The sequence below is a fragment of the Dendrobates tinctorius genome, unplaced genomic scaffold (assembly GCF_039654945.1).
Source record: "Dendrobates tinctorius isolate UK_male_01 unplaced genomic scaffold, ASM3965494v1 ptg000070l, whole genome shotgun sequence".
NCBI lineage: Eukaryota > Metazoa > Chordata > Amphibia > Anura > Dendrobatidae > Dendrobates > Dendrobates tinctorius.
The window spans coordinates 63,554,087-63,581,199 of record NW_027361738.1 but is presented as its reverse complement, the minus strand read 5'-3'; the positions used below and the strand labels follow the sequence as shown (position 1 = coordinate 63,581,199).

General features: G+C 44.3%; 1 protein-coding gene across 2 annotated transcripts in view; it reads left to right on the top strand.

The window, feature by feature from the left end:
* The window catches only part of APBB1IP (amyloid beta precursor protein binding family B member 1 interacting protein), a 148,178-nt gene that overhangs the window by 73,758 nt on the left and 47,307 nt on the right, over positions 1–27,113 (top strand). For both annotated transcript variants that reach the window (XM_073581766.1, XM_073581765.1), the window contains exons 5-7: positions 2,387–2,464; positions 25,867–26,026; positions 26,759–26,880. In XM_073581766.1, coding sequence (XP_073437867.1) covers positions 2,387–2,464; positions 25,867–26,026; positions 26,759–26,880 — 360 coding nt within the window. The remainder of the gene's footprint in view (positions 1–2,386; positions 2,465–25,866; positions 26,027–26,758; positions 26,881–27,113) is intronic.

Below are 27,113 nucleotides of genomic sequence, written 5' to 3'. Positions count from 1 at the left end.
AAAATGACGTTGGTTGCCATATCCTGGGAAGCTTAATTTTCTTTTACAGTTTTCTGACAATAGATCTGCATGAGAACTTGTATTTTTGTAGGACGAGCTATAGATTTTGATGGTATCATTTTGGGGTCAGTACAACTTTTTGATCTCTTTTCATTCTACTCTTCGGGGAGGAGGTAGCATGACCAAAAATAGTGATTCTGCCATTATGATTTTTTTTCTTATTCTCAACTTATGAGATAAATAGTTTTAGATGCTATTTGTTAGGATAACTAATCACACAGGGATACCAAATATGCTAGCTTTTTTTTATTTTGCACATTTTCCTATTTAGTTTTTGGTAAAGGGATGTGATTTTAATTTTTTATATTTTTTGGGGGGGAGGATTAGGGGTTATATTTTCTTCACATATTTTTAATTAGTCTTATTAGGGGACTAATAAGCCTGCACCAAAAAGTAATTGTGCACTTCCACCATACATCTACAGAGCATGTTCCCAAATTTATATTACAGGAAAGATATACATGTTTGTATCGTGTTAGCCAGTAGACAGAAAAATATTTAGAATTGAGAGTCCTCAGTGGATGATACCTTTTAATGGCTAACTGAAAAGATGGTAACACATTGCAAGCTTTCGAGACTACTCAGGTCTCTTCATCAGGCATTGACTAATACAAAATCTGAAGTGTCACATATTTATACACAACACAGCACAGAAAAAATGCAATAGATAAGACAAGTTATGTAAAGCAGAACTATCATTATGGGAGAGGGATAAACAGTTGTGGCCATAAATACTGGAGCAGTTCATAGATCTTGACGAAGACTGCAAAGTCGAAACACATTGATCTGACAACAATGTGTTTTTTTGCCTGACAACTTTGTGCCATCCATGTTTTTAAATAATGGATTAAAAGTTATTTTTTAGACTGCTATTTTCTCACTGGATCCTTCCCTCCTGTTGTTACATATGTTTGCTTCAATGGAATCGTGCTGAGTGCCAGCTGTCTAACGAGGAGTCTACACAGTGGTGAGCTGACTTCACAGTCCATCTTTTTTTCCTTATCTTGGAAATAAATAGGTACACCACATTAGATGTGATGCAGCTGAAAGTACCTGGTATCTTGTAGTCCTGATGTGAATTGGGGATCTTTATCTTGTCCGTGGTCATTATAAATGGACTGGTTTTACATTTTTTTTCTGGTTGCAAGGAAAGGTTCCTGTAGCTGTTGGAGAGGGCAGGGAGTTTCTGACAATGATGCTTCTTAGATTTGGAGGCTGCCTAATACACAGTAGTGGGGGGTCTGGAAATTGTATCCCTGATCACAACACCATGGACATGAAATTACTGGTATTAAAAGATAAGTTCAAATCTCAGAAAGACAGAAGAGTCTGGGAGTATAAATTCATGACAATCTTTGACACACTCAGTGCAGGAATGAATGTGTCGCGTGGATTTAAGTCTTTTTACACCAATTAATTTGCTCCTCAGACGTTATGGGGGCATCACAACACAGAACCAGACCATAAAACATTCACACTCCTTATCTATGAACTGTTCCAATATTTATGGCCACAACTGTTTATCCCTCTTCCATAATGATAGTTCTACTGCACATCACTTGTCTTACCTATGGCATTATTTCTGTGCTGTGTTGTGTATAAATGTAACTCATCAGATTTTGTATTAGTCTAGCCTGATGAAGAGACCTGAGTAGTCTCGAAAGCTTGCAATTTGTTACCATCTTTTCAGTTAGCCATTAAAAGGTATCAACCACTGAGGACTCTCAATTCTGAATATTTTTCAAACTTATATTAGTGATTTATGAGTCAATATATGTGCATAATTACTAAGATTAATGTTGGGAGCATAGGGACATTTTATTCCTGCCCCTATTACTGCCCACTGTCACAACCGACCTAAGAAAGCCACAACCTGAGAATAAACACCCATTTTAGGGTAAAGATTTCACAAACCTTTCCTATTTTGGGCTGGGACAAACCCAAAATTGTACACCTTATCTGAAAACTGTTGGTAGTTATGCAGGGGAATTCAGACTCAGCCCAAGTCACAATTTGCCCACTACCACTGATACAGACAGACATCACGTGCTCCCCATTGGGCTCCTGAATTATCATGTTTTGCATACACGGCTGATGCGAGTCTTTATAAAGAGAACTGAAAGCATCAGTTGTAGCAGACTTTACAATCTCATGGGGAAGTGCTGATATAATATTATATAATGTTGAATATTTTTTTCTTAACGGGTGTTGTTTTTCAAGATATGCCATAGTTTGCATGTTATGTAATATGTTTAGTTTCGCCAAAAAGGGGAAAATTATTTCACTTTATGTTAATTTTTATTTTATTTCACATTATTTATTCTAGGACCAAGAAGATTCAAAAGCCAAAGCTGACAAAATAATGCTTGCTTTAGACAAAATGAAGGAAGCTAAGGTTAAAAAAGTAAGTAAGGCAAAAAATATATATATATGCTCTCAGGGTGGGAATAAATTAATAAATTGTTGGGATCACAACTTGGGTCTGAATTACATATTTGATTTTATTCATGATACGTCCTTTTTGTGCCATGATAATGACATAGAGCAGGGCTCCGCACAGATGGCAGGACCCTCAGAATCATCGGAACAGATTCATTAAGTGTTTGAAAGAATGACTGTCTTTGTTGCCAAAAAACAACCAAAAATGGTACAAAATCCATTGACAAAGCATTTCCAAACAAATAGCAAATGCCTCTAAATAAAGAGTCCCAAAATGCAAGAAAATATTGGAATAGTGATTGGATTTGGGCAAATATATACAGCTCTGACAAAAATTTAGAGACCACTGCACAGTTTTATAAAAATCAGCTTCTCTACATGTCTGACAGCCATTCCATTCCAGTGTCAGTTGAGTTCCCATCAGAGTACACCTCATTCTACTTAATGTGCTTCTGATTAGGTGATCACCTGAAACAAATCTTATTTAACGAAGGAGAGTATAAAAAAACCCTGCTGTGGTGTTCACAATCCTCGTGCAATAGGACAAGCTGGATGGCAAAACAAGTGCTAGAAATGAAAGAAAAACTTTTAACCATGCCAAAGGAGTTGAAAAGAAAAGTCTGGAGTGAGGAATAGAAGGGCTCATTTCTGGCTTTACCATCAGAGGGATACAGTGAGTGTCATGTTGCCTCCATCCTTAAAATTTCTAAGATGGTAGTCCATTACAACAAGGTCAAGCAGCAGACATTGGGACAATAAAGCTACAGACCGGCAGAGGGCAAAAACAACTCTCTACTGACCGGGATGACCGTCATCTTATTCGAATGTCGCTCAGCAACCGCAGGATAACATCAAGTGACCTACAAAAGGAATGGCAAATGGCAGCTGGGGTGAAGTGCACGGCAAGAGCAGTACAGGCTCCTAGAGGCAGGGCTCAAGTCATGTAAAGCTAGAAAAAAGCCTTTCATCAATGAGAAGCAAAGGAGAGCTAGGCTGAAGTTTGCCAAAGACCATAAGGATTGGACCATAGAGAGCTGGAGTAAGATAATCTTCTCCGATGAATATAATTTTCAGCTTTGCCCAACACCTGGTCGTCTAATGGTTAAACAGAGACCTGGAGAGGCGTACAAGCCACAGTGTCTTGCAACCACTGTGAAATTTGGTGGAGGATCGTTGATGATCTGGGGGTGCTTCAGCAAGGCTGGAATTGGGCAGGATAATCTTTGCGAAGGATGTATGAATCAAGCCGCATACAAGGTTATCCTGGAAAAACAGTTGATTCCTTCTGCTCAAGCAATGTTACCCAACTCTGAGGACTGTTTTTTCCGGCAGGACAATGCACCATTCCACACAGCTAGGTCAATCAATGTGTGGATGAAGGACCCCCACATCAAATCCCTGTCATGGCCAGCCCAATCTCCAGACCTGAACCTCATTGAAAACCTCTGGAATGTAATCAAGAAGAAGATGAATAGTCACAAGCCATCAAACAAAGAAGAACTACTTAAATTTTTGTACCGGGAGTGGCATAAGGTCACCTAAAATCAGTGTGAAAGACTGGTGGAAAGCATGCCAAGACGCATGAAAGCTGGGATTAAAAATCATGGTTATTCCACAAAATATTGATTTCTGAACTCTTCCTGAGTTAAATCATTGTTATTTCTAAATGATTATGAACTTGTTTTCTTAGCATTGAGGTCTGCAAGCACTGCATTTTTTTTTTGCTATTTTGATCTTTTCTCATTTTCTGAAAATAAATACAAAATTTAATGTTTGGAAATTCGAAGACATGTTGTCAGTAGTTTATAGAATAAAAGAGCAATTTACATTTTACTCAAAAATATACCTATAAAAAGAAAGTGGTCTCTTAATTTTTGCCAGAGCTGTAGATATAAGAGCGTGGTTAGCTTTACTTAGGCAAAGTACAGCTTCACCTTATTAAGGGCTCATGACTGCACACAGGGGTGTTATCACCAGGTCATCTGTAAATATAAATACCTACCTAAATGTCCATTTCAATATTTTTGACCATCTTTCGTACTAATTGCAGGTATTTTAATTTATCTACTTAGCAAATGTTCTCCTGCAGTTGGTAATCCAGCATCAGACGTTTTGTGTTCATAGAGAAGTCATAGCTGCGGATCCTAGATGTCCTGTAAATTTGGTTGAGATATGTCTGATAAAACAAAGGTTATGATTAGAGTTGAGCGAAACGGGTCGGTCATATTCAAAAGTCGGCGACTTTCGCTGAAGTCGGGTTTCATGAAACGAAACCCGACCATAGCGTGAGGTCGGCCACGAGGTCGGCGACCAGAGCACCAGAGTCGCGTTTCAAAAGATGCTTCCAGCGCCCTTTTTCAGCCAATGATGGAGGACGCACACTGTGGGCAATGCGAAGACATGGGCAGCGGTCACCACCATCTTTGAGAAGGGCATGCAAGTGATTGGCTGGCTTTGTGTGGCGTCACAGGGGCTATAAAAGGGCGTGAACGCCGACCGCCATCTTACTTCTGACGATCTGAGCATTAGGGAGAGGTTGCTGCTGCTGATACAGAAAAAGGGAGAGCATTAGGCAGGGAAGAAGAACCAAAAAACTGCTTCTGCTGTTAGCGATTTCCACTTACAACACAACACTTTGTGTGCAGTGACAGGGGAGGCTTTATTTTTGTGCATCAGCTCTGTTGGTTATTAGGCTGCCTTATAAGGCTCCCTGATAGCTGCATTGCTGTTTGCACACTGCTGTGCAAACTGCTTTTTTAATAGCAAAAATACTTTTCTTCCTCTTTTCTGCACAGTTACCAAGCATTCATTTTTCCACCCTTTTGTGTGTGCAGCAGTCCTGCTAATTAGGCTGCCTGCGTCCATACTTGGACTGAGAGCATCATTGTCAGCCTCCTAAAATCTCTAGTGAGATCCAAATTCTCACCAATCCTATAGACACCCTCCACCTTGTCATACACCATCCAATTTCAGCCTGTTACATTGAGGTGTAATCTCTTCTGGGCCTGAGACAATAGTTCAGCGTCCTCAAATCTCTAGTGAGATTCAAATTCTCACCAATCCTATAGACACCCTCCACCTTGTCATACACCATCCAATTTCAGCCTGTTACATTGAGGTTTAATCTCTCCTGGGCCTGAGACAACAGTTCTGCGTCCTCAAATCTATAGTGAGATTCAAATTCTTACCAATAGTAGATACACCTTCTACCTTGTTTTACAGTACCATATAGCTGGCGGTATTTTGGGTACATTTTCACAAAAATGAGGAAGTATGGTGGAAGATGCCATGGAAGTGGGCGGGGGTTGCCAGCTGGTCCCGATGGTGGTGGTAGTGGTGTTGCATCTGTTGGTAGTGGCAAAAGCACAATAGCACCTAAGGCAGGAGGTGTTGAGCCTGCGTCATTGTCTGGCTCCACAAGGCCTCAAAGGCTTTTCTGGGAGTAGGTAAACCACTTTTAAAGCCAGAGCTTCAGGAACAAGTTTTGGCTTACATTGCTGACACAGCCTCCAGCTCTCTCGCCTCCTCTTCTGAAGTTTCAAAAAATAAAAGCACTGAGTCGTCAGTAGAGGCTCCTGGTCAGGAACAACACCTTTACATCTGTCCTTCACCCCTACCAAAAGTGAAGGATGTGGCAGGCCATACTACCGATTACTCCATGGAGCTCTTTTCACATACCATGCCTGGATTAGCAAGTCAAATCGTGAATTCCCCAGTCCAAGATGAATCTGACATGGAGTGCACTGATGCACAGCCACTGCTAGATATTTCTGCTGGTACATTCACTCAGAGCACTACATTGTCCTCGCAGTGTACTGAGGCAGAATCAGACCCTGATGAAACTCAGGTGCCCCTTCCCGCATACTATACCACCTTACACGGTGACACAGAGGAAGGTGCACATGAAATTGAAAAGGAGGTGATGGATGACCCAGTTGTTGACCCAGATTGGCATCCATTGGGGGAAGAGGGTGCCGCTGCCAATAGCTCAGAAGAGGAGGAGAAGGATCCGCAGCAGGCAACGACATCGCAACAGCTGTTATCTGGCATGACCGTAGCAGTCCAAAAACGTGTACCAAAAACCAAAAGAGTTGCAGGACAGCTTGGCCTGACGGTCAAATTAGCACAGCGTGCAAGGTCTCAAAATGTCTTCCATAGTAGGAAGAGTGCAGTGTGGCACTTTTTTTGAACTAAATCCTAATGATCAGGCAAAGGTTATCTGTAAGAAGTGCGCAAAGACCTTTAGCCGAGGGAAAAATCTGAGAAATTTGAATACCAGTTGCATGCTTAGACACTTAACCACCATGCACTTACAAGCGTGGACGGACTACCAAACCTCACATACCACATGTGCACCTGCTCCGAATGAAGGTAGTCAGCAACGCTACATCGCTTCCCCCACTGTAAGCCCACCGGTTAGCACACCACCAGCAGCAAATGTCGAGGTGTCGTCACAAGGGCAAAGCAGTCATGGAATCACAATGTTATTGCTACGAACGACTGAATATAGGCCATCAGCAACACCACCAACACCATCACCAACCCTCTCTCAGTCCGCCATGTCCACCGCTAGTTCCACTATTTGCAGCTCTCAAGTCCAGGTCACCCTACCAGAGACTCTGAGTAGGACAAGAAAGTACTCATCCTCTCATCCGCGTACACTGGCTTTGAACGCCCACATTGCCAAACTAATCTCGCTAGAGATGATGCCCTACCGGTTGGTTGAAAGAAAAGCTTTCCGCGAGCTCATGGCCTACGCAGTACCACGCTATGACCTACCCAGTCGGCACTTCTTTTCACGAAAAGCCATCCCAGCCCTCCACGTGCATGTGAAAGACCGCATTGTCCATGCACTCAAGCAATCAGTGAGTGGAAAGGTGCACCTCACAGCAGATGCATGGTCCAGTAGGCATGGCCAGGGCCGTTACGTGTCCATCACTGCGCACTGGGTTAATGTGGTGGATGCAGAGTCCACAGGGGACAGCGGCGATGGGACAGTGCTGCCTAGCCCACGGTATAAGAAACAGTTGGCTGTAGGCGTTCGACCCTCCTCCTCCTCCAGAAGCGAAAGCTCGTCCACAGAGCATAGTCGCACGAGCACTCCATCCGCAGCTTCCAGTGTTGCACATGAGTTGTCCCACTATTGAACAGCTAGTGGTAAGTGTCAGCAGGCTGTGTTGAAGATGATGTGTTTGGGCGACAACAGACACACCGCAGAGGTACTGGCCGACTACTTACAAACTGAGTCATGGCTGGGCAGTCTACATCTTGAGGCAGGCAAGGTAGTTAGTGATAACGGCTGGAATTTTGTGGCAGCCATAGCCCTTTCAAAACTCAGACACATACCTTGCCTGGCTCACACCTTGAACCTGGTGGTGCAGTGCTTCCTCAATAATTATCCGGAGTTAACACCCCTGCTCCATAAGGTGAGAAGACTGTGCTCGCACATCCACCGGTCGCCCGTACACTCCAGTCGTATGCAGAAGCTGCAGCGATTGCTCCACCTTCCCAAGCACCACCTAATTATCGACGTTGCAACAAGGTGGAACTCCACCCTGCACATGGTTTAGAGGCTGTGCGAACAGAGGCAGGCTGTAATTCATTTGTGGGAGGATACACGGACAGGCAGTTTGCAGGCAGATATGGAGTTGTCTGGTGTGCAGTGGTCGAAGCTGAAAGACCTCTGTAAAGTCCTTCAGTGTTTTGAGGAATGCACACGGCTGGTAAGCGCAAACGACGCCATCATAAGCATGAGCATCCCACTTATGCGTCTGCTCATGCAAACTTTGACGCACATTAAGGAGCAGGCGTCTGCAGCCGAGGAGGAAGAGGAGGAGGGAAGCCTTGATGACAGTCAGCCATTGTCTGCTCAGGGAAGTCTCGTGGACGAGGTGGAGGAAGAAGAGGACGAGGAGGAGGATGATGGGGATGATTATTTTGGGGAGGAGGATGCTTCTGAGGGGGCAAGAAAAAATGTTGGTGTGGCAAGGTCAGGTACAGGGTTTGTGCGTGACTGGAGGGATGTTGATTTGACAGAAAGTGCTCCTCCACCCAGCACTCACACTGCATCATTGACACCTGGAACATTGGCCCACATGTCTGATTATGCCTTGCAGATCCTAAAAAGGGACCCTCGCATTGCCAAAATGATGAACGTTGACGACTACTGGTTGGCGAGCATCCTGGATCCACGCTATAAAGGCAAATTCCAAAACATCATGCCACAGGAGAACCTAGAGCTAATATTGGCTAACAAACAAACAACTCTGGTAAACCGTTTGTTTGAGGTATTCCCAGCACGCAGCCGTGGTGATGTTTTTCCAACGAGCCGTAGGAGGCAACATGGAAGAGGTGTTCGTGGTGCATACAGCCGAAGTGGCGTTGAACACAGGGGTTTCATGACCATGCTGTGGACTGATTTTTCAAGTACCGCTCACACGACTGGTAATACTGCATCGATCAAAAGTGACAGGAGACAGCAGTTGTCAACTATGGTAACAAACTACTTCTCCTCCCATATCGATGTTCTCCCTCACCGGTCTTTCCCCTTTGATTATTGGGCCAGTAAACTTAACACCTGGCCTGAATTGGCACAATATGCCTTACAGGAGCTCGCTTGCCCAGCTGCAAGTGTGCTATCGGAAAGAGTCTTCAGTGCAGCTGGATCAATCCTGACAGAAAAAAGGACCCGTCTGTCAACTCAAAATGTGGATGATGATTAAAATGAGCCATGCATGGGTTTCAAAGGATTTTGTCCCACCCTCCCCTGCTGACACGTAGGATGCCAGAAAAATGGCTTGCTTTTGTCCTCCTCTTCCGCAGACTTCTCCAATTACTCCATTTGCAGCTGCTGAATGTCCAACATCAACATATGCCATTTTTTCCACCTCCCTAACTGGGCTGCCTCCCCCCACAGGGCCGGGGTCACCACCTGGGGCACGCACTCGTGCGAGTGCCGTTGCCCTGGACAGGTGGGTGGGCACACTATTTGGCAACGGCACTGGCACAAGGTCCCTCATAGTAGAATCAAGTGTCTCTGACAGTGGGGGTGCACACCCGCCGTCAGACACACCGGCGTACTATGAGGGGCCCTGTGCCAGTACCGCCGCCCACGAGTGGGCCCCCCCTGCTTGCTCAGGGCACCAGCACTTGCAATACTTACCTCTCTCTGCTCCACCACTGTGTAGCCTGGCCTGTTAAATGCTTCACTGGGACTGCCAATACAAATTTGGTGAAATGATAGATGATGGTTAAGACGTAGCTATGCCCTGTCCTGCTGGGCTCTATCTTCAGATGATCAATGGCTTCCATTTGTTATGGACGTCGACTCACAATGCGATGCAGTGGTGGTTTATCATCAGCTTTCACGGGTTTCCGACTCACAGACGTGTGACATTCCTGCCCACATTTTTAAATGTGTCCTCTCATGCCAATCCAATAGAATCGCCTGTGGCTTGTGTCTTTTGCACTCCAAAGTTACCTGACAGATCATGATAGGCAGTGAGGAGAATGTCTACATTTGTCCCTGTGATCATAATTTGATGGAGATGAGTAACGGTGATGGGTTCCACGGTACTGCAATACAGCAAACCTTTCTTCACAAGAACTGTTTTCGCTGTCTCCACAGACAAAGTAATTGAGGGTCAGCATCGCCTCTGAGAATTCTCCCGGGAGTTTTTACCATGATTAGTAATTCTAAAATTTCTGCAGTCAGTCGACTTTCCGTCTGTACTTGTATCCATTTTGTTTCCTCTTGCGGAGAGTCTGGACTGTCTTACTGAGACTGAAATATATATGAAGATTGAAAAATACCCCAACAGTGAATACTGGTGTACGCTTCGAATACATAACCCTTTTTCTACTTTTTAGATTCTTGTCTAATCCATACTGAGGCTGTGAGTGTCTTTGTCGGACTCCGGAAATATACACGCAGATTTTTAATGTTTAAACTATGCTATATATACCTGCTATCCAGTGATACTGTACCCTTTCTCAACTTTCTACAATCACATTGAATCCATACTGGGCCTGAGACCATCTGAGTCTGCCTCCTGATATAGACATAGGTTTTTAATGTTTAAACTATGCTATATATACCTGTTATCCGGTGATACTGTACCCTTTCTCAACTTTGTACAATCACGTCAAATCCTTACTGGGCCTGAGACCCTCTGAGTCTACCTCCTGATATATAGACATAGGTTTTTCAGGTGTACACTATGCTACATATATACCTGCTATCCGGTGATACTGTACCCTTTCTCAACTTTGTACAATCACGTCAAATCCATACTGGACCTGAGACCCTCTGAGACTGCCTCCTGATATATAGACATAGGTTTTTAATGTGTAAACTATGCTATATATACCTGTTATCCAGTGATACTGTACCCTTTCTCAACTTTGTACAATCACGTCAAATTCATACTGGGCCTGAGACCCTCTGAGACTGCCTCCTGATAGATAGACATAGGTTTTTAATGTTTAAACTATGCTATATATACCTGTTATCCAGTGATACTGTACCCTTTCTCAACTTTGTACAATCACGTCAAATCCATACTGGGCCTGAGACCCTCTGAGTCTGCCTCCTGATATATAGACATAGGTTTTTCATGTGTAAACTGTGCTACATATATACCTGTTACCCGGTGATACTGTACCCTTTCTCAACTTTCTACAATCTTGTCTAATCCATACTGGGCCGGAGAACGTCTGAGTCTGCCTCCTGATTAGAGATGAGCGGTGTTCGAGTCGACCTGTTTGCCAAGTTAAAATTCCAGCTGTTTTGGGCGGTGTTCGAGCCGTTTGTCGAACTCGAACACTTTGCTTAAAATTCGGCTGTTCGAAGTTCCGTTCGAGAACGGTTCGTTCACCAAAAGCGTTACTTCATTTTCATATTAATAATGGTTTTGAATGTTAATAGACTGTTTCATGGCATAGTAGTGGTGTGTGGTAGCAAGCGGTGTAGTACACCTGTCAAGGAGCTACACCGTGTGTGTTTCTAATTATTTTTTACTTCATCTTGTCCAGAAAATCCTTTTGGGCCTTGTAGCACTGTCTGCTACTCAGCAGAGGAGCCCACCAGTGAACCAAGCTATGCCGCCTGTTTATGTAAGAACTGCGTGCTACTCAGCAGAGGAGCCCAGCTGTTAAGCAAGCTACAGCACCTGTGGTTTGGACACTTAATTTTTTCATTTTTTCTGGAATGCCAGTTAGGCCTAATTCCGGAATTCCGGTTGACCTGCACTTACTGGGAAATCCTCGTTCGCAGGGAATAATTGTAATCCCAGATCCCCATCACTAACGGGGTTCAACGGGTTATGTGCACCTGTAAGCGACACACGCTGGACCTTTCAGTGTAGCGCCCATGCAGCCCCGGATATGTAAGGGCATGACAGACCTGTTATTGATCGATCTCGCATGCCAGAGCCTCGCGTGTCCCTCTAGTAAGCTTGACGTGTAGTCTCGTTCATTAACGGAATAAAGCTGACAAATCGCTAGCACAACTAAAAACGGACATCCACCACCACCCACAGAATCAACAAAGCTTGCAATCTGTCAATCTTTTCTGTAGCTGGCATGGTTGAGGTTTCCCGGGTGGAGTCGAATTAAGCCACAGGCTCCACTCCTGGTGGTGCCCTTCTGGACATTCCTTTAAGGTTCAGCTTTGCAACCATACTGCCCTCGGAAACCAAACACTTTGCCTTCATGGACGCTGTTCGGAGGTTTGTGGGAATAACGCCGCCCGATCAGCAGTTGGCCTAATTTATGGTGGGAAGTCCGACGGTATATGATCGTCTTCGATTTCATGTTGTTTACTGTTTTTTGGTATTTTACATTTTTATTCCAGCCTTTCTTGACTTCATAAGGGCATGACATGCCATGTTTCTAATGATGGCAGAATAAAAGCTTCAGATTTTTTTTCACCTGGAAACGGATGCTGTTCCTTCCTTTTCATTGTGCATGTATTGTTGGACCCGACGGGCCCCGGGACCCTTGGAGCGTGCATCCTATGCATTTGTGTGCTGTTGGCTGTTTTTTCTATGCCTATATCTGTGTCTCCTCCTCCTCCTTTTACTCCTCCACCTCTTTTCTATATGTAGTTGCCCTTTTCCATATGTTATTTTTGTCATCTGAGCATTGTGTCTGCTTTGGGACACCTTTTAAGGTGTTTTGTAATTGTTTTCTATGTGTTTGTATGTGTTTGTGTTTGCCTGCCATTGTTTTCAATGGTGTTCGACGTTGTTCGTCGAACGTTCGACAAACATTCGACGAACTTGCCTCGTGTTCGACGAACCAAAGCGAACTGGAACACTACCGGGGTGGCTCAACACTACTCCTGAATATATAGATGTACATTTTTAATGTTTAAACTATGCTATATATACCTGGTATCTGGTGATACTGTACCCTTTCTGCCAGGAAGTCCTCCTCCACCCACCACTCTAAGTGTATCATTGACACCTGGAACATTGTCCCACATGTGTGATTATTTCTTGCGGATCATCTTGTTATATTGTGGTGTGATCCATCCTGAGCGTGTGACAGTCTGTGGGTTACTCCTGCAATTTAGCTGTACATTTAAAAATTACCCCAACACTAGTGTATACAGCTCTACGCTTGTGATACATTACCCATTTACTGCTTTTTATATTCTGGTCTAATCCAAACTGACCAAGTGAGAGTTATTTTCTGACTGTGGAAATAAATACTGAGATTGACAACAATGACCCCTACGCTGTGTACAGCTGTATTCTTCAGATCCATTACCGTTTTACGGCTTTTTATATTGTGTTGTAATCCATACTGAGCCTGAGAGCGTCTCTGCCTGCCTCCTGAAATATCTACGGAGATTTAGAATGTTTAAACTATACTATATGTACCTGCTATCTGATGATACTGTACACTTTTTCTACTTTTTATATTCTTGTCTAATCCATACTGAGCCTGTGAGCGTCTCTGTGTGACTGATGGTATATATAGGGAGATTGACAATAATCCTTTGACTGTATAGAGCTGTACCCTTCTGATACAGTACCATATATCTGATGTTATTTTGGGTTCATGTTCTGCAACATTTTGAAGTTTGGTGGAAGAGGCCGTGGATGTGGGCGTGGGGGGGCCAGCTGGTGCTGATGGTGGTGGTGCATCTGCTGGTAGTGGCAAAAGCACAATAGCAGCTAAGGCAGGAGGTGTTGAGCCTGCGTCATGGTCTGGCTCCGGAATGCCTGGATGGTTACCTTTTCTGGGAGTAGGTTAACCGCTTTTAAAGTCGGAGCATCAGGAACTGGTTTTGGCTTACATTGCCGAAACAGACTCCAGCAAATATGCCCTCCTCTTCTGAAGTTTCAAAAAATGCAAGCACTGAGTTGTCAAGTGCTGGCTCCTGGTCAGGAAGAACCCCTTTCCTTGTGTCCTTCACCCCCACCAAAAGTGAATGATGCAGCAGGCCACACTTCACATTAGTCCATGTAGCTCTTTCTATCATACCATGCATGGGTTATCAAGTCAAATCATGAATTCCCCAGTCCAAGATGAGTCTGACATGGAGTGTGGGTGGCCAGCCAGGGCAGTGGGGTTAATCGGTACTGGGCAGGTGTCTCAGAGGGATGTGTCACGTTGGTGGTGATGACCCGTTACGTGGCCCTGGGCATCCATGCAAAGGGGTGAATAACGTTTATAGGTGAATGATACATGACGCCACCTGTGGTTTCTGATCAGATTGACCCGCGATGCAGTGTCGCTTCTCTGGGACAGATGTTGTGCAGCTAAGATGTAGAAGCTCTGCACAGGTAGGGCCGTAGTCGCAGGGCAGATGAAAGAGTTGGTAGATGGTGTGCAGTGCAGGATGTAGCAGAGCCGTGCACCAGGTGCAGGAGAAAGATGACAGACACAGTCGTGCAGTTCCTTTACCTGTACTTGGTAAGTGCCGTCCAGGACCCAGAGTACAGATGGAGAAGGAGTTGGTCAGCCTGGAAGCAAATTTGGAATTCTCTCTATGCAAATAGGTAGTGTGGCCTTCGTTCTAGCGCTTATCTGAGGTACTTGCAGTACTGAGTTCACTGAAGTTCCCCCTGTTGACTCTCTTTTGGAACTTTCTCGTATGGCAGGCAGCCATAGCCTTTTCCTTCTGGCTCACACACATCGCTGCTGGGGCCTCCGAGCCTTTGTTGGGAACAGAGCATTTACAGCTGCTACTTCCTCCGGTTTCTGCTGCAGGACCGTCAGTGTCCCTACAAACTCAGAGACCGGAATCCCGACCATGCGCTCCAGCTAGGAGTGAGCCTTAACTCTGCTCATCCTTCAGCACCCCTTTTCACATCCACACACTTCTCCTTCCCTTCACAGACTGCCCTAACTTACCTTCTCCTGACCACAGAGAGCAGCTCCTCAGCAGTCAGGTTCAGAGGTCTCCCTGCTGGCCTGGAGTGGGAACTGTGTTGTGTGTTGGTTTAACTGCTAGAGAGATCCTTTGTTGCTCCCAAGCATGACATCACACTCCCTAGGAGGAAGGTAATGCCACTGTGGCGACCGTACTCCTGGGGGTGCCACAAGTGCACTGATGCCCAGCCACTGCTAGATGATTCTGCTGGTATATTGACCCAGACCACTACATTCCCCTCGCACTCTACACAGCCAGAATCTGACCCTGATGAAACTCAGGTTCCCCTTCCCGCATACTATACCACCTTACATGGTGACAAAGAGGAAGGTGCAGATGAAAGTGCAGGTTCCTTGAGCAGGTGGGGGGGCATACTCATGGGTGACGGCACTGGCACAGGGCCCCTCATAGTACGCCAATGTGTCTCTGCCGGTTGGAGGGTTGGGAGGGCCCACCCGCCGTCAGACACACCGCCGTACTATGGGTGGCCCTGTGCCAGTGCCGTCACCAACGAGTGGGCCCCCCCTGCTTGCTCAGGATCACAGCACTTGCAAAGTTGAGATACTTACCTCTCCCTGCTCCACCGCCGTGACGTCTTCCGCGTTTCCTGACAGTGACATTCTGGTCAGAGAGCGCGATGACATCACATCTGTACGCCCTCTGCCTAAACAGTCCAAGTGCAGTGAGATGGAAGATGGGGACGAGGAGGAGTCCAGACTAGTACAGGGATTCCCTAGCGAGGAGACTTATTTAATTGTTTTCAATGTTGGGACAGCTATTTTTGGGGAGCACTATACTCTGGAGATTGATATATGAGGCCCACCACACACTGGAGCATTCCAAAGGTGGACATCAGACACTGGAGCAGTATTTACAGGGCCCATTATGCACTGGAGCATTAGAAATGGGGCCCATTATATATGGAGCATTATTTGGGCCCATAACACAGTGGAGCTTCATCCATGGGGACCAACATATACTGTAGCATTATTTGGAGCTCATCATATACTGTTTCAAACATTATATGGGACCAATGATTCTGTATAGAGAAATATATGGGCCTCATTACTCTGTATAGCGCAATATGCGGTGGCCATAATACTGTATGGAGTAATATACTGTCCGTTTTTGGAGCTATTGGAGAATTTAAAATGGATATCAGTCATGAGATGTAAGAAGTGAAGTATTTTTCATTGTACTATACCGCTATTTCTCTGCCGTATCAGAGGATCATGAATTGTGGCATGTGTTAAAAGAGCACAGTGACACTCTTTGGCCCAGGGCCCACGAAAATCTGGAGCCAGCCCTACCCCCCCCACACACAACTTTAGCCAAATAACCCCCAGTTTTCAATGCCTAACTATTATTATAAAGTAATCCATGCAAAGAGAAAAGGTCGCACTCATCGAGATGGAAGTTTCACTGATTTATTGACATATCATAAACATGTCAAGTCGGGGGAGTGACATAAGGAGTGCAAGAAAGGCTGACAACGGCCGTTTCGCGCTGCTTGAGCGCTTCAATGGCTGCATGAATCTTGGTGCCCACAAAGCACTGTTGTATTCTGTGGTGGTATGTATATACTGCAGTCACAGCAGCTTGCACCTGTGCACACTTGTTTTATCCTGTTAGGACGTTGGACATTTTTTTTTGTAGTAAATATTGGAGGAAGTGACTGCCTCCTTAGTTGGCTGAGTTCTTCTCCCAATAGTTTAAAGGGAATCTGTCAGCAGGTTTTTTACTTCATCTGAGAGCAACCTGATGTAGGCATAGAGAAGCTGAATCCAACGATGTATCACTTCGTTTACTTGGGTGCAGCCATTCTCACTCAGACTTTTTAGATTTAGCAATACAGCAGAGCTGAGGAAGCTAGCCCCGCCCACATGGGCTCTGTATATACAATCTCCATAGACAGTGAAGTGCCTATCGCAGGATGGGGCGGGGTGAACTAGCCTGCATAAACTGTGTCCCAGCAATGATAAGCTCCTGGTCCTAAAACCATCATTTCAAGAGAACAAAACCACCGAGCTTTATAAGAGAGGCATTGCTGAAATCTGTGTTTTAACCCCTACTTCATGCTGTCTTCAGATTTCACAACAAAAACCTTCTGACATATTCCCTTTAAGGCTATATCCATATTGCATTTTTGCCAAACATCAGTGGCTCCTTCAAGGCTTCCATCTGAAACCCTGAAAAACAGGATTTAGGCACAACCACTTACTCGGTCATTGATTTTAATGCAGCAGACGGAGACACTTTGTGCTCTGTCTGGTCCCTGCTTCGGCAGTGTCCACCTTCTTGAGGTAGGAAAGAAGGCAGACACTGGCGAGATGGAGACCAGAGAGAGCATAAAGTGACTACTTCTGCCTCACTTAAACGGAATCTGTCACCAAGTTTTTGCTACCGCTTCTGAGAGCCACATAATATATGGACAGAAACCCTAATTCCAAAGATGTATCACTTAGTTTACTGGATAAAGTAGTTGTGACACAATCAGAGTTCTTAGATTTAGCATGAAGCAGAGCTCAGAAAGCTGCCCCTGCCCACTCCACAGCTCTCTATGCACATTGTCTATTGACAGTGAGCTGCTTATCAGAGGAGGGGGCGGAGTCAGACTGGGGCTTGTGTGCACTGTAGTCTGCACTGTAATCTCCTAGTGATAAAACCTTCATTGTATGCAAACTACATCACACAGCCTAATACATTATATATTGCTGAATTCAGTGTTTCAGCTGCTCCCCTCAGATTACTTAGCAAAAATCTACTGACAAATTTTCTTTAAGTCAATGGCCTTGTCAGAGATTGCCCCTGAATCTCATTTTTCAGGGATTCAGACAGAACTTCAGACGGAACCACTGACGTGCAATAAAAATGTAACGTGAACCCGGCCGAAGGCTGTTGTTAGATCTTCCGTCCTTCAAATTTGTAGGTCTTTGGCCCGAGAGATATATCTGATAGAAATAGTCAGGGTCCCATCAAATAAAGGTTCCATTGTCGTAGCAGGCTGGTAATTCCTGCTGTTACTATTATTCATTGATGTCAATGTGCCATGGAAACCTTAATGGAAAGAGTCTTTATTTTAGGCTGGGATTACACATGCGAGAAACTCAGATCAGAGTGTGCGGCTGCATAGAAATACAGGGGTTGGACAAAATAATGGAAACACCTGGAAACATCAACAAAACTTAGTTTAATATGGTGTAGGTCCACCTTTTGCGGCGATTACAGCCTCAATTCTCCGAGGTATGTGTTCATACAAGGTGTGAATTTTTTCCAAAGGAATTGTCGCCCATTCTTCAGTTAAAACACCCTCCAGTTCTTTGAGCGACGATGGCGGCGGAAATCGACGTCTAACTTGAATCTCTAAAATCGAACATAAATGCTCAATAATGTTGAGGTCTGGGGATTGTGGGGGCCAGATGAGATGCTCAACTTCATTAGAATGTTCCTCGCGCCATGCTTTAATGATTCTAGCTGTATGAATTGGTGCATTATCATCCTGAAAGATGGCGTTCCCCTCCGGGAACAGTGCTTGAACCATAGGATGCACTTGGTCGCCTAAAATGCCTAAATACCGTACTCTCGGCTGTTAATTCTTCCATGAAGGGATATCATAGGCCCGGCAGATCTCCACGAAATAGCACCCCAGATCATCACAGAACCTCCGCCATGTTTTACGGTTGGGAGAAGGCAGTCTGGATGGAATGCTTCGCTCGGCTGTCTCCAAACGTACACTCGGCCGGAGGTCGGAAATAGGGTAAACGATGAATCGTCTGAGAATATCATGTTTCCACTGCTCGAGGGACCTATTCTGGAGGTTTCTACACCACTCTAAATGCTTGGAAACATGTCATTGAGAGCAGCGGTTTTCTAATTGCAGCTCTTCCGTGGAATCCAGATTTGTGCAGCTCCCGACGCACATTTTTCGTGGAAACTGGGTTCTGTAGGTGTTCATTGAGCTCAGCAGTGATTTTTGGAGCCGTGGTCTTGCGATCCTCTCTCACAATTCGCTTTAGAGTCCAACGGTCTCTCTCAGTCAACTTCGACTTTCGGCCAGATCTGTGCTTTGCTGCGGACGTTTTTCCTTCTCTATCAAAGGCAGTCATTACTTTGGAGATAGTACCTCTTGACACGCCAAGCATTCGGGCACTTTCTGTTACATTAGCGTCTGCCATACGAGCACCAACAATTTGGCCTCTTTGAAAATCCGAGAGGTCGGCCATTGGTATCAGGTTCTCATCAATGTTCTTAAAATTCTGCAAAACAAACAGTTAATTTACATACACATCACATAACACAAATAATCAACTACAAAACATTACCATATGTCACGGTTTGCATGTTTATAACATGTTCGAAGATTATGATGCCAAAACGTTAGGTGTTTCCATTATTTTGTCCAACCCCTGTACATACATCCAATCTGAGTGCCGGCGGCAGTGCCGGGTATTAAGATGCGAGAGACTTGTCTGAGTTTCTCGCGTGTGTGATCCTGGCCTTATCCTGCTAATTGCCCTAATATTTGCAAATTCTGTGTCATATTCCAAGTGCCTTGTTTGTTTCAGTGACAATAATGCAGAATATAAAGGAATAATTCTATTTTTTTTAATTGACAAACCATGATGACTCTTTATTCCTCCTTCATATTACACTTTCTCATCTGTATAATTGAGAATTAAAAGATGATGAATGGTGCCCTTCTGCCGCCTGTAATTCGGATACAGCCGACCAGCACTTAATCCGTAGCTGCACAGGTTCAGGAAACACCTGCAGCAAAATAAATCTCTGACAATGACAGAAATAGAAAGAACCGTTACAGTGTGTGAGACATTGTAGTAACGGCAGGAGTAGGAAGTGGCGGGCTACATCTATGGGGGCTGCAAGGTCACAATAGTGGACATAGCAGAGAAATAATTGTGTTCTGGTATTAAGACTCTGTTCTATGGTTGTTTCAGTATGTAGAGATTTATGTCCCTGATACATTTAGTTGTTATCTCTTTTTAAGAGAAATTCCATTTACAAGCTGATGACAATCATCAAACGTGAAAGTTGCCCACACTGCAACCTAGGACTCCTTGGATTTACATACCATAGCAGGACATCACGAAAACCATCTGTGGCTGTCCACAGAGTCAACATTTTCAATGTTTCTGTAAAGAACCATGAGAAGAAGAATTGCCGCATGCTCCATGACGTTTGTATTACATTGAGTTAAAGAAAAGAGCCGCAAGAGTAGTTGTGTCAATCCCAAATCCCACCCCAGCTCTGCCCATTTTGGTGGATCTGGCAAAACTGTTGAAAAAACTCAAAAAACTGGGAACATTTTTGTGTAACTCTGTATTGTGCAAAATGTTTGCGACTTTCAAAGCAATGTAAGTGCTTTGATGAATCGAGGCCCTTGTGAGCTGCTATTTGGAGCACATCCAAAAATTGAGCTTGTGAAGAGGGTTTCTTAGAAAGGACCACTCTCTTCCTGGAAAAATTGAGTTACATACCATTTAAAAATCATTGAGCTTCCGTGATTTTACCACTCTTTTTCGTTTTGCGCTGTGTCGCTCAACTGCAGAGATATTCACTTTTATTGCTTTTGGAGCGCAGTATGTGAAAACTGCTTGCAGATCAACTGGGCGTTACTTCAGAGTCTTCTCAGAGGCCATTTTGTTTTATCTCTCCCTTCCAGATGCTCTTAATCAGAGCTCGGCAGCTGATTTAGTGATAAGTCTCAGACGCTGCCAAGCTGTGAATGGCAGCATCTGGTAGGCAGAGGTGAAGCCACATGCCCAAGGAAAAGACTCTGAAGTAATGCCCAGTTGTGCCTCAACCACAGATTTCACATACTGCTCTGCAAAACCAATAAATGTGAATATCTCTAAGATGGAGCAACAGAGTGCAAAACTGTAGACTCATGGGAGCTCAAGGATTTTTAAAAGGTATTGAATTCTTTTTTTTTCAACAAGAAATAGGTCCTTTTTAAGCTGCCCTCTTTTCAATCTAAATTTCTGGGTGTGCCTCAAATAGGACTTGGAAAAGGCTCTGAAAAAAAATCCAGTTGGATTGCAGGCAAAGATTTCACATACTTCACTCCAGAAGAACCAAATGTGAAAATCTTAGCAATGAAGTGACACAGAGCAAAATGGAAAAGAGAGGTAGAATCAGTGGAGCTTAGGCATTTTTACAATGTTCAGTTATAAAAATACCGTATTTTTTAGACTATAAGATGTACTTTTTTCTTCTAAAATTTTGAGGAAAAGGGGGGTGATTGTTATGTTCCTGATTTACCTGCTGAGGCTGTGGATTGGGAATGGGTGAGCGGTAGCGGCGGGGCAGAGGGTCTCACCTGTGCCGCTGTTAATGAAGATGAATATTCACCGCTCCTCACACCCATAATCCCTCCCAACTCTTTGCACTGAAGTCAACGTCGTGAGGTGGGAGGGACTATGGGCATGTGGAGCAGTGAATATTCATCTTCATTAACAGCGGCACAGGTGTTCTTCTTTAATGAATATTCATCTTTTTTAATAGCAGGCACACTGATAGCCGCAGCTGACGGCTTCCTGCAGTGGCTGGGTGATCATGTGTGCCTGTTGTTAAAGAGAATGAATATTCACTGCTGTCCACGCCCATGGAAGTGAAGAGCAGTGAATATTCACTGTCGTTAATAGCAGCCACACGTGATCGCCCAGCCACTGCAGGAAGCTGGCGGCTGCAGCTAACAGTGTGCCTGCTATTAAAAAAGATGAATATTCACTGCTCTCCATTCCCATAGTTCCGAGCATGGGAAACAGTGAGTATTCCGGCAGCTGACCTTGGCGTGCAAGCAGCGGATGATATCACTGTCATGCGCTGCTTACAAGCTGAAATCAGCTGCTGACATCAGAACAGGACACTGAGTGGCAGCAGAGGAAAGAGAAATAGGTCAAAAAAGCCAGGATGGGGATAGGGGAGCCATGTATACCCCTGGATGGGGGCTTATATATCTGGATGGGGTTGCTGACCATGTATATCGGGATGGGACAGGTATCGGGCAGGTGATGAACAGTGTCTGGTTTTCTACACACATACCGCTTAGTATTATCACCAAAAAGTTCTATCTTCATCTCATCAGACCAGAGAATCTTATTTCTCATAGTGTGGGAGTCCTTCATGTGTTTTTTATCAAACTCTATGCGGGCTTTCATATATCTTGCACTGAGGAGAGGCTTCTGTCGGGCCACTCTGTCACAAAGACCGGACTGGTGGAGGGCTGCAGTGATAGTTGACTTTGTGGAACTTTCTCCCATCTCCCTACTGCATCTGTAGAGCTCAGCCACAGTGGTCTTGGGGTTCTTCTTTACCGATCTCACCAAGGCTCTTCTCCCACGATTGCTCAGTTTGGCTGGACGGCAAGGTCTAGGAAGACTTCTGGTGGTCCCAAACTCCTTCCATTTCAGGATTATGGAGGCCACTGTGCTCTTAGGAACCTTGAGTACTGCAGAAATTCTTTTGTAACTTTGGCCAGATGTGTGCTTTGCCACAATTCTGTCTCTGAGCTCCTTATCCAGTTCCTTTGACCTCATGATTCTCATTTGGTCTGACATGCACTGTGAGCTGTGAGGTCTTATATAGACAGGTGTGCGCCTGTACAAATCAAGTCCTATCAGTTTAATTAAACACAGCTGGACTCCAATGAAGGAGTAGAACCATCTCAAGGAGAATCACAAGGAAATGGACAGCATGTGACTTAAATATGAGTGTCTGAGCAAAGGGTCTGAATACTTATGACCATGTGATATTTCAATTTTTCTTTTTTAATAAATTTGCAAAAATTTCTACATTTCTGGGTTTTTTTTCAGTCAAGATGGGGTGCACAGTGTACATTAATGAGAAAAAAAATAAACTTTTTTGAATTTACCAAATGGCTGCAATGAAACAATGAGTGAAAAATTTAAAGGGGTCTGAATACTTTCCGGACCCACTGTAGTAAGAGAGACATGTCAACAGTGCTATAGATGGCTGTACTCAGTCTTGTTGGGCTCGCTATACTGCAGCCATCATTAATATAGACATTTCTTCAAGCTCAGCTGGCGGGTTGAGCTGCTTCTTTCTGATTTGCGGCTCTCAGGGGCCAGTTCAGAAATGAAACCTTATGAGATTCTCAAAAACAAAAATACTACATTCACTATTAGCCAAATTAGTGATGTAGGATAGGGGCAAGGCGGCCATTAAGCTCCAGATCACACCAAAAAATAAATTTAGGCTGTAAACCACATCCTACAGACCTTCAAAGTAATGCTGCTCCCTGACCAAACCCAAAAATGAAAGCAGAACCCAGAACTGTGATGTAATTTTTATAAGTGGAGGTTTAGGATGGGCACATTATTACAAGGAGGGGACCAGGATGGGGACATTACTGCAAGATGAGGACTAGGATGGGCATATTAGGATGGGAGAGTTGGACGAGTTGGTTAAAGTGTATGGAGGGCTTTACTTTAGGATCCTCATTCCGAAGTACTCATTCTTCTGAGTTCCTCTGAGTGTGTATCAGGTTAGCTCCTGTAAAAAGAAGTGATAGTGTATACTGAAATGAAAGATGTCTGATCACATTTCCTGACCATTTACTGTCAGGGGAAAAATGAAAAGATCAACAAATGTACCATTGTCTATGGATCCCACCAAAATCAATGACTTTAGACATTTCTTTATCAGAATGTGTAAGGAGAGCAGTAAATGGATGCTGAATTTTATTTTTGGAAATATTTGTAAGGTAAATTAGAATTTTTACATATCCTCTCAGTGTCACCATAGATAAAATTAGACAACCCAGAGTTGTGTAAATCCATGTGGTGTTCATATTTAAAGTGATCATTTATCAGAAGGAAGATTGGGAATATTACATATTGTAGCAATTGAAAAAAAAAAGAGAGAACTGATTCTAAAACCCACACTTATGTAAATCTATGCTAACTTTTATCAAAAGCAGTTTCTGCTTAAACATCACTTGAGGTTGTCTTCTGCTTAAACTCATCAGCTCTTTAGAGTGAGGGCTACATTACAGTATGTGGTGGAGATTCCCCTTGTAGGCCTGGCTTGTCTAACCCTACCTGAATGGGCCTTCAAGTTTTTCAATGGAATGATCATGATTTTTTTGTGAAACTGGGGCTTCATTTTTAAAAACAAGTTAATGGGGAAATGTTGATTTCTGCTTTTATTTTTCATATACAGCCACAGCAGCCATGATGTTAAATAAAAATTGGAAAATGTATGTGTATGCTGCATAGATAGTAAAGTAGCAGCCCATAGACTGGTATGGTCCTGCAAATGCACACAGTCCTTTGTTGAGTTCTTTTGGTCCAGTTACACCTGAAGATGACTAGCAACTCTTCTAAAAACCTACAACTTACCCTGCCTAGCCTTTGAGTCACGTTATTGCACCACTGTCGCTTTCGCTGAATGGGCCAAGACCTCTGCCCAATCTCGCATGAAGATTTCATCACTTAGGCTGGAATCACACTAGAGAGTGCTATGCAAGAAAAAAATCCCATAGCACTCGGACCGCTGTTAATCTATGGGGCAGCTCCCATCACCGTCTTTTTTCTCGGCCATATTATACGTGTGAGTGAAATCACAGCATGCGGCGGTTTGCAGCGTATATCTGCCGAGTCTCGCCAATGCAAGTTTATGGGTGCGAGAAATAATGGGACAGCACACAGACTATGCGTGTGACTTGCGAGAAATATGCAAGCATTTTCCTCATTTCGACCCATTGGGTAAAATCAGTGAGAAATATAAAGCCTCACGTATGACATACGGAGGCCATACAGATGTTACATGGATACATAGATGCGAGGAGATTGCATCCTCGCATTGTAAACGGATTACACACAGATCACCGTACGTAAGATCATTGGTGCGATGCTTGGCCGTCAAAATCGGACTGATTTTGTTTATAAGTTAAGTGCCAGCCTTAAGCCCCCGTTACACACTGCGATATCGCTAGCAATATCGCTGTAAAGTCACCGATTTTGTGACGTTACAGAGATATTGCTAGCGATATCGCTGCATGTGATACTTACCTCCGACCGGCTCCCCCGCTGGTTATCGCAGATCGCGCGAGAAGCTCCGGGACCATTCCTCGTCGGCCACTTCCTGCTGCGCTTCCTGTGGCGCCGACGAGCGACGCGTGGAGCCAGGCGGGAGGACGCAGGATCGCCGCGTCTGACAGGTAAGTAGCGATCCCCGTCCCCTGCGATATCGCTGCTGAGATCTGCCTGTGTGGCAGCTCACTAGTGACCACTTAGCGATGCACCAGCGATCCTGACCGCGTCATATCGCTAGTCGGGATCGCTGGTGCATTGCTAGGTGTAACGGTACCCTTACTCTGACTACAACTTGTATCACTTCAACCATTAGGCCCGGTGGCTTGAATTACACATATTACTCATTTACTGCCTTCAGTCACCTAAACACACTCAGTATGGATAAAGGGTCTCCAGAAAAAGAAACGTGTATCCCCACGCTCCCTCCCAAATTCACACAAAATCTCATATTGTGCAGTCAATTGCCTTAATGTCTGCTGTCTTCTTGCGCCATGCTCTGCATCTCCTCGTGAGTGTCCTACAGGAGCTGAGCTACAGGTCATTGCAATCCTTCATAGCAGGCTCCTCAGAGGCTCCTTCTCTTTTTGGGATCTGCACCATTCTTGAGTTTTTGTCTCTCTGATCAGCATGGGGCGACTTATGTTCCTCTTCTGATATCAGCCACACACTGACTCACTTCCAGCTTACAGCCCGTATTTATAGTCTATGGTGCTACAGAGACATCTAAAGGTCACCACCTAATATACAACGCACAGGAAAACTCATCTACATGCACTTATATACAAATTGCATCAACACGTCAATAGTAATATATTAGCGGTATGTTTTCAGTAAGGAGGAACTATATAAAGTTTAGTCTCAACATGGACTGTAGCACATTATATCACTGTCTCTTTTTGTCTACAGCTGATTGTTAAGGTTCACATGACAGACAGCAGCACCAAGACTTTGATGGTGGATGAACGTCAGACTGTCCGTGAGATACTGGACAACCTGTTCGAGAAGACTCACTGTGATTTTGCAGTTGAGTGGTGTTTATATGAGGAAAATCCTGAGCTTCAGATCGGTGAGTACTTGATTAATGAGAAGATTTACTTCTTAATATACATACTGTATGTTAGGATGTATTCAGATCTCACGTTGTTGTTATTATTATGTGAAGGTCTGGATTAAGGTTGATGAAGGCCACCAGGAAAACATGCAGGCAAACATGACTTCTTACAGCAGCCTCGCATGGCTGTGTCCACACTTGTAGCTGTCCCTTTCCACTGAATTGTATCGCTGACCCAGTGCACGGTTCTAGATTTCTGAGAGATACTAGAAATATACACCACCCCTAGGATCACCAGACATTGAAAAATCCATAGAAACATGTCCAGATGTTAGTAGCATGTGACCCTTCCCCTGTAAGTCTACAATGCCCTAAATGGTACTTATCACTGTTGGAAGGTAGTCCTCCCCATAACATTATTGTTCCACCCTGGCACCAAGCGGCTATTGACTGGAGGTGCCAGGACGCTATCACGGCATGGGGGAAAGCACCAACTGAAAGAAAACCCTACCATATATAGGTGATTACAGGATGCAGTTGGGGTGGGACAGAACAAGAAAAATTGGCACAAATATAAAATAATACATTCGCTGCTTCTTACTAGTAAGTTTGAGTCATTGTATATCTAGCAGATATTTGACATACCAGCACTGAGTACATTAATACTGCCCCCTTGGATAAGAATAAAAATCTGGTTTGGCGGGAGACTAACATGGCGCAATATTCCTTTGTTTTTTTTTATTCTAGAGAGATTCTTTGAAGACCATGAAAATATTGTTGAAATCCTTTCAGACTGGACAAGAGACAGCGAAAACAAAATTTACTTTGTGAAAAAGTCGGAAAAATATGCTGTGTTTAAAAACCCTCAGGTGAGTACTCGGGTGTAAATGTAATGTTCAGTCAGGAAGGGATCTCATAATCAGAGTACGGCATGCGTATCGTAGATAGATAGATGATTGATAGATAGATAGATAGATAGTACAAAAACAGAGATTGCGGACGGCACCGCTATTACCAGATGTCCACTGGTGGTGTATGCCTGGCAGCAAGCTGTCGTCCAGAGCTCCTGTGTGCTTGACCTCGCAGCGATCAACTCATGTAG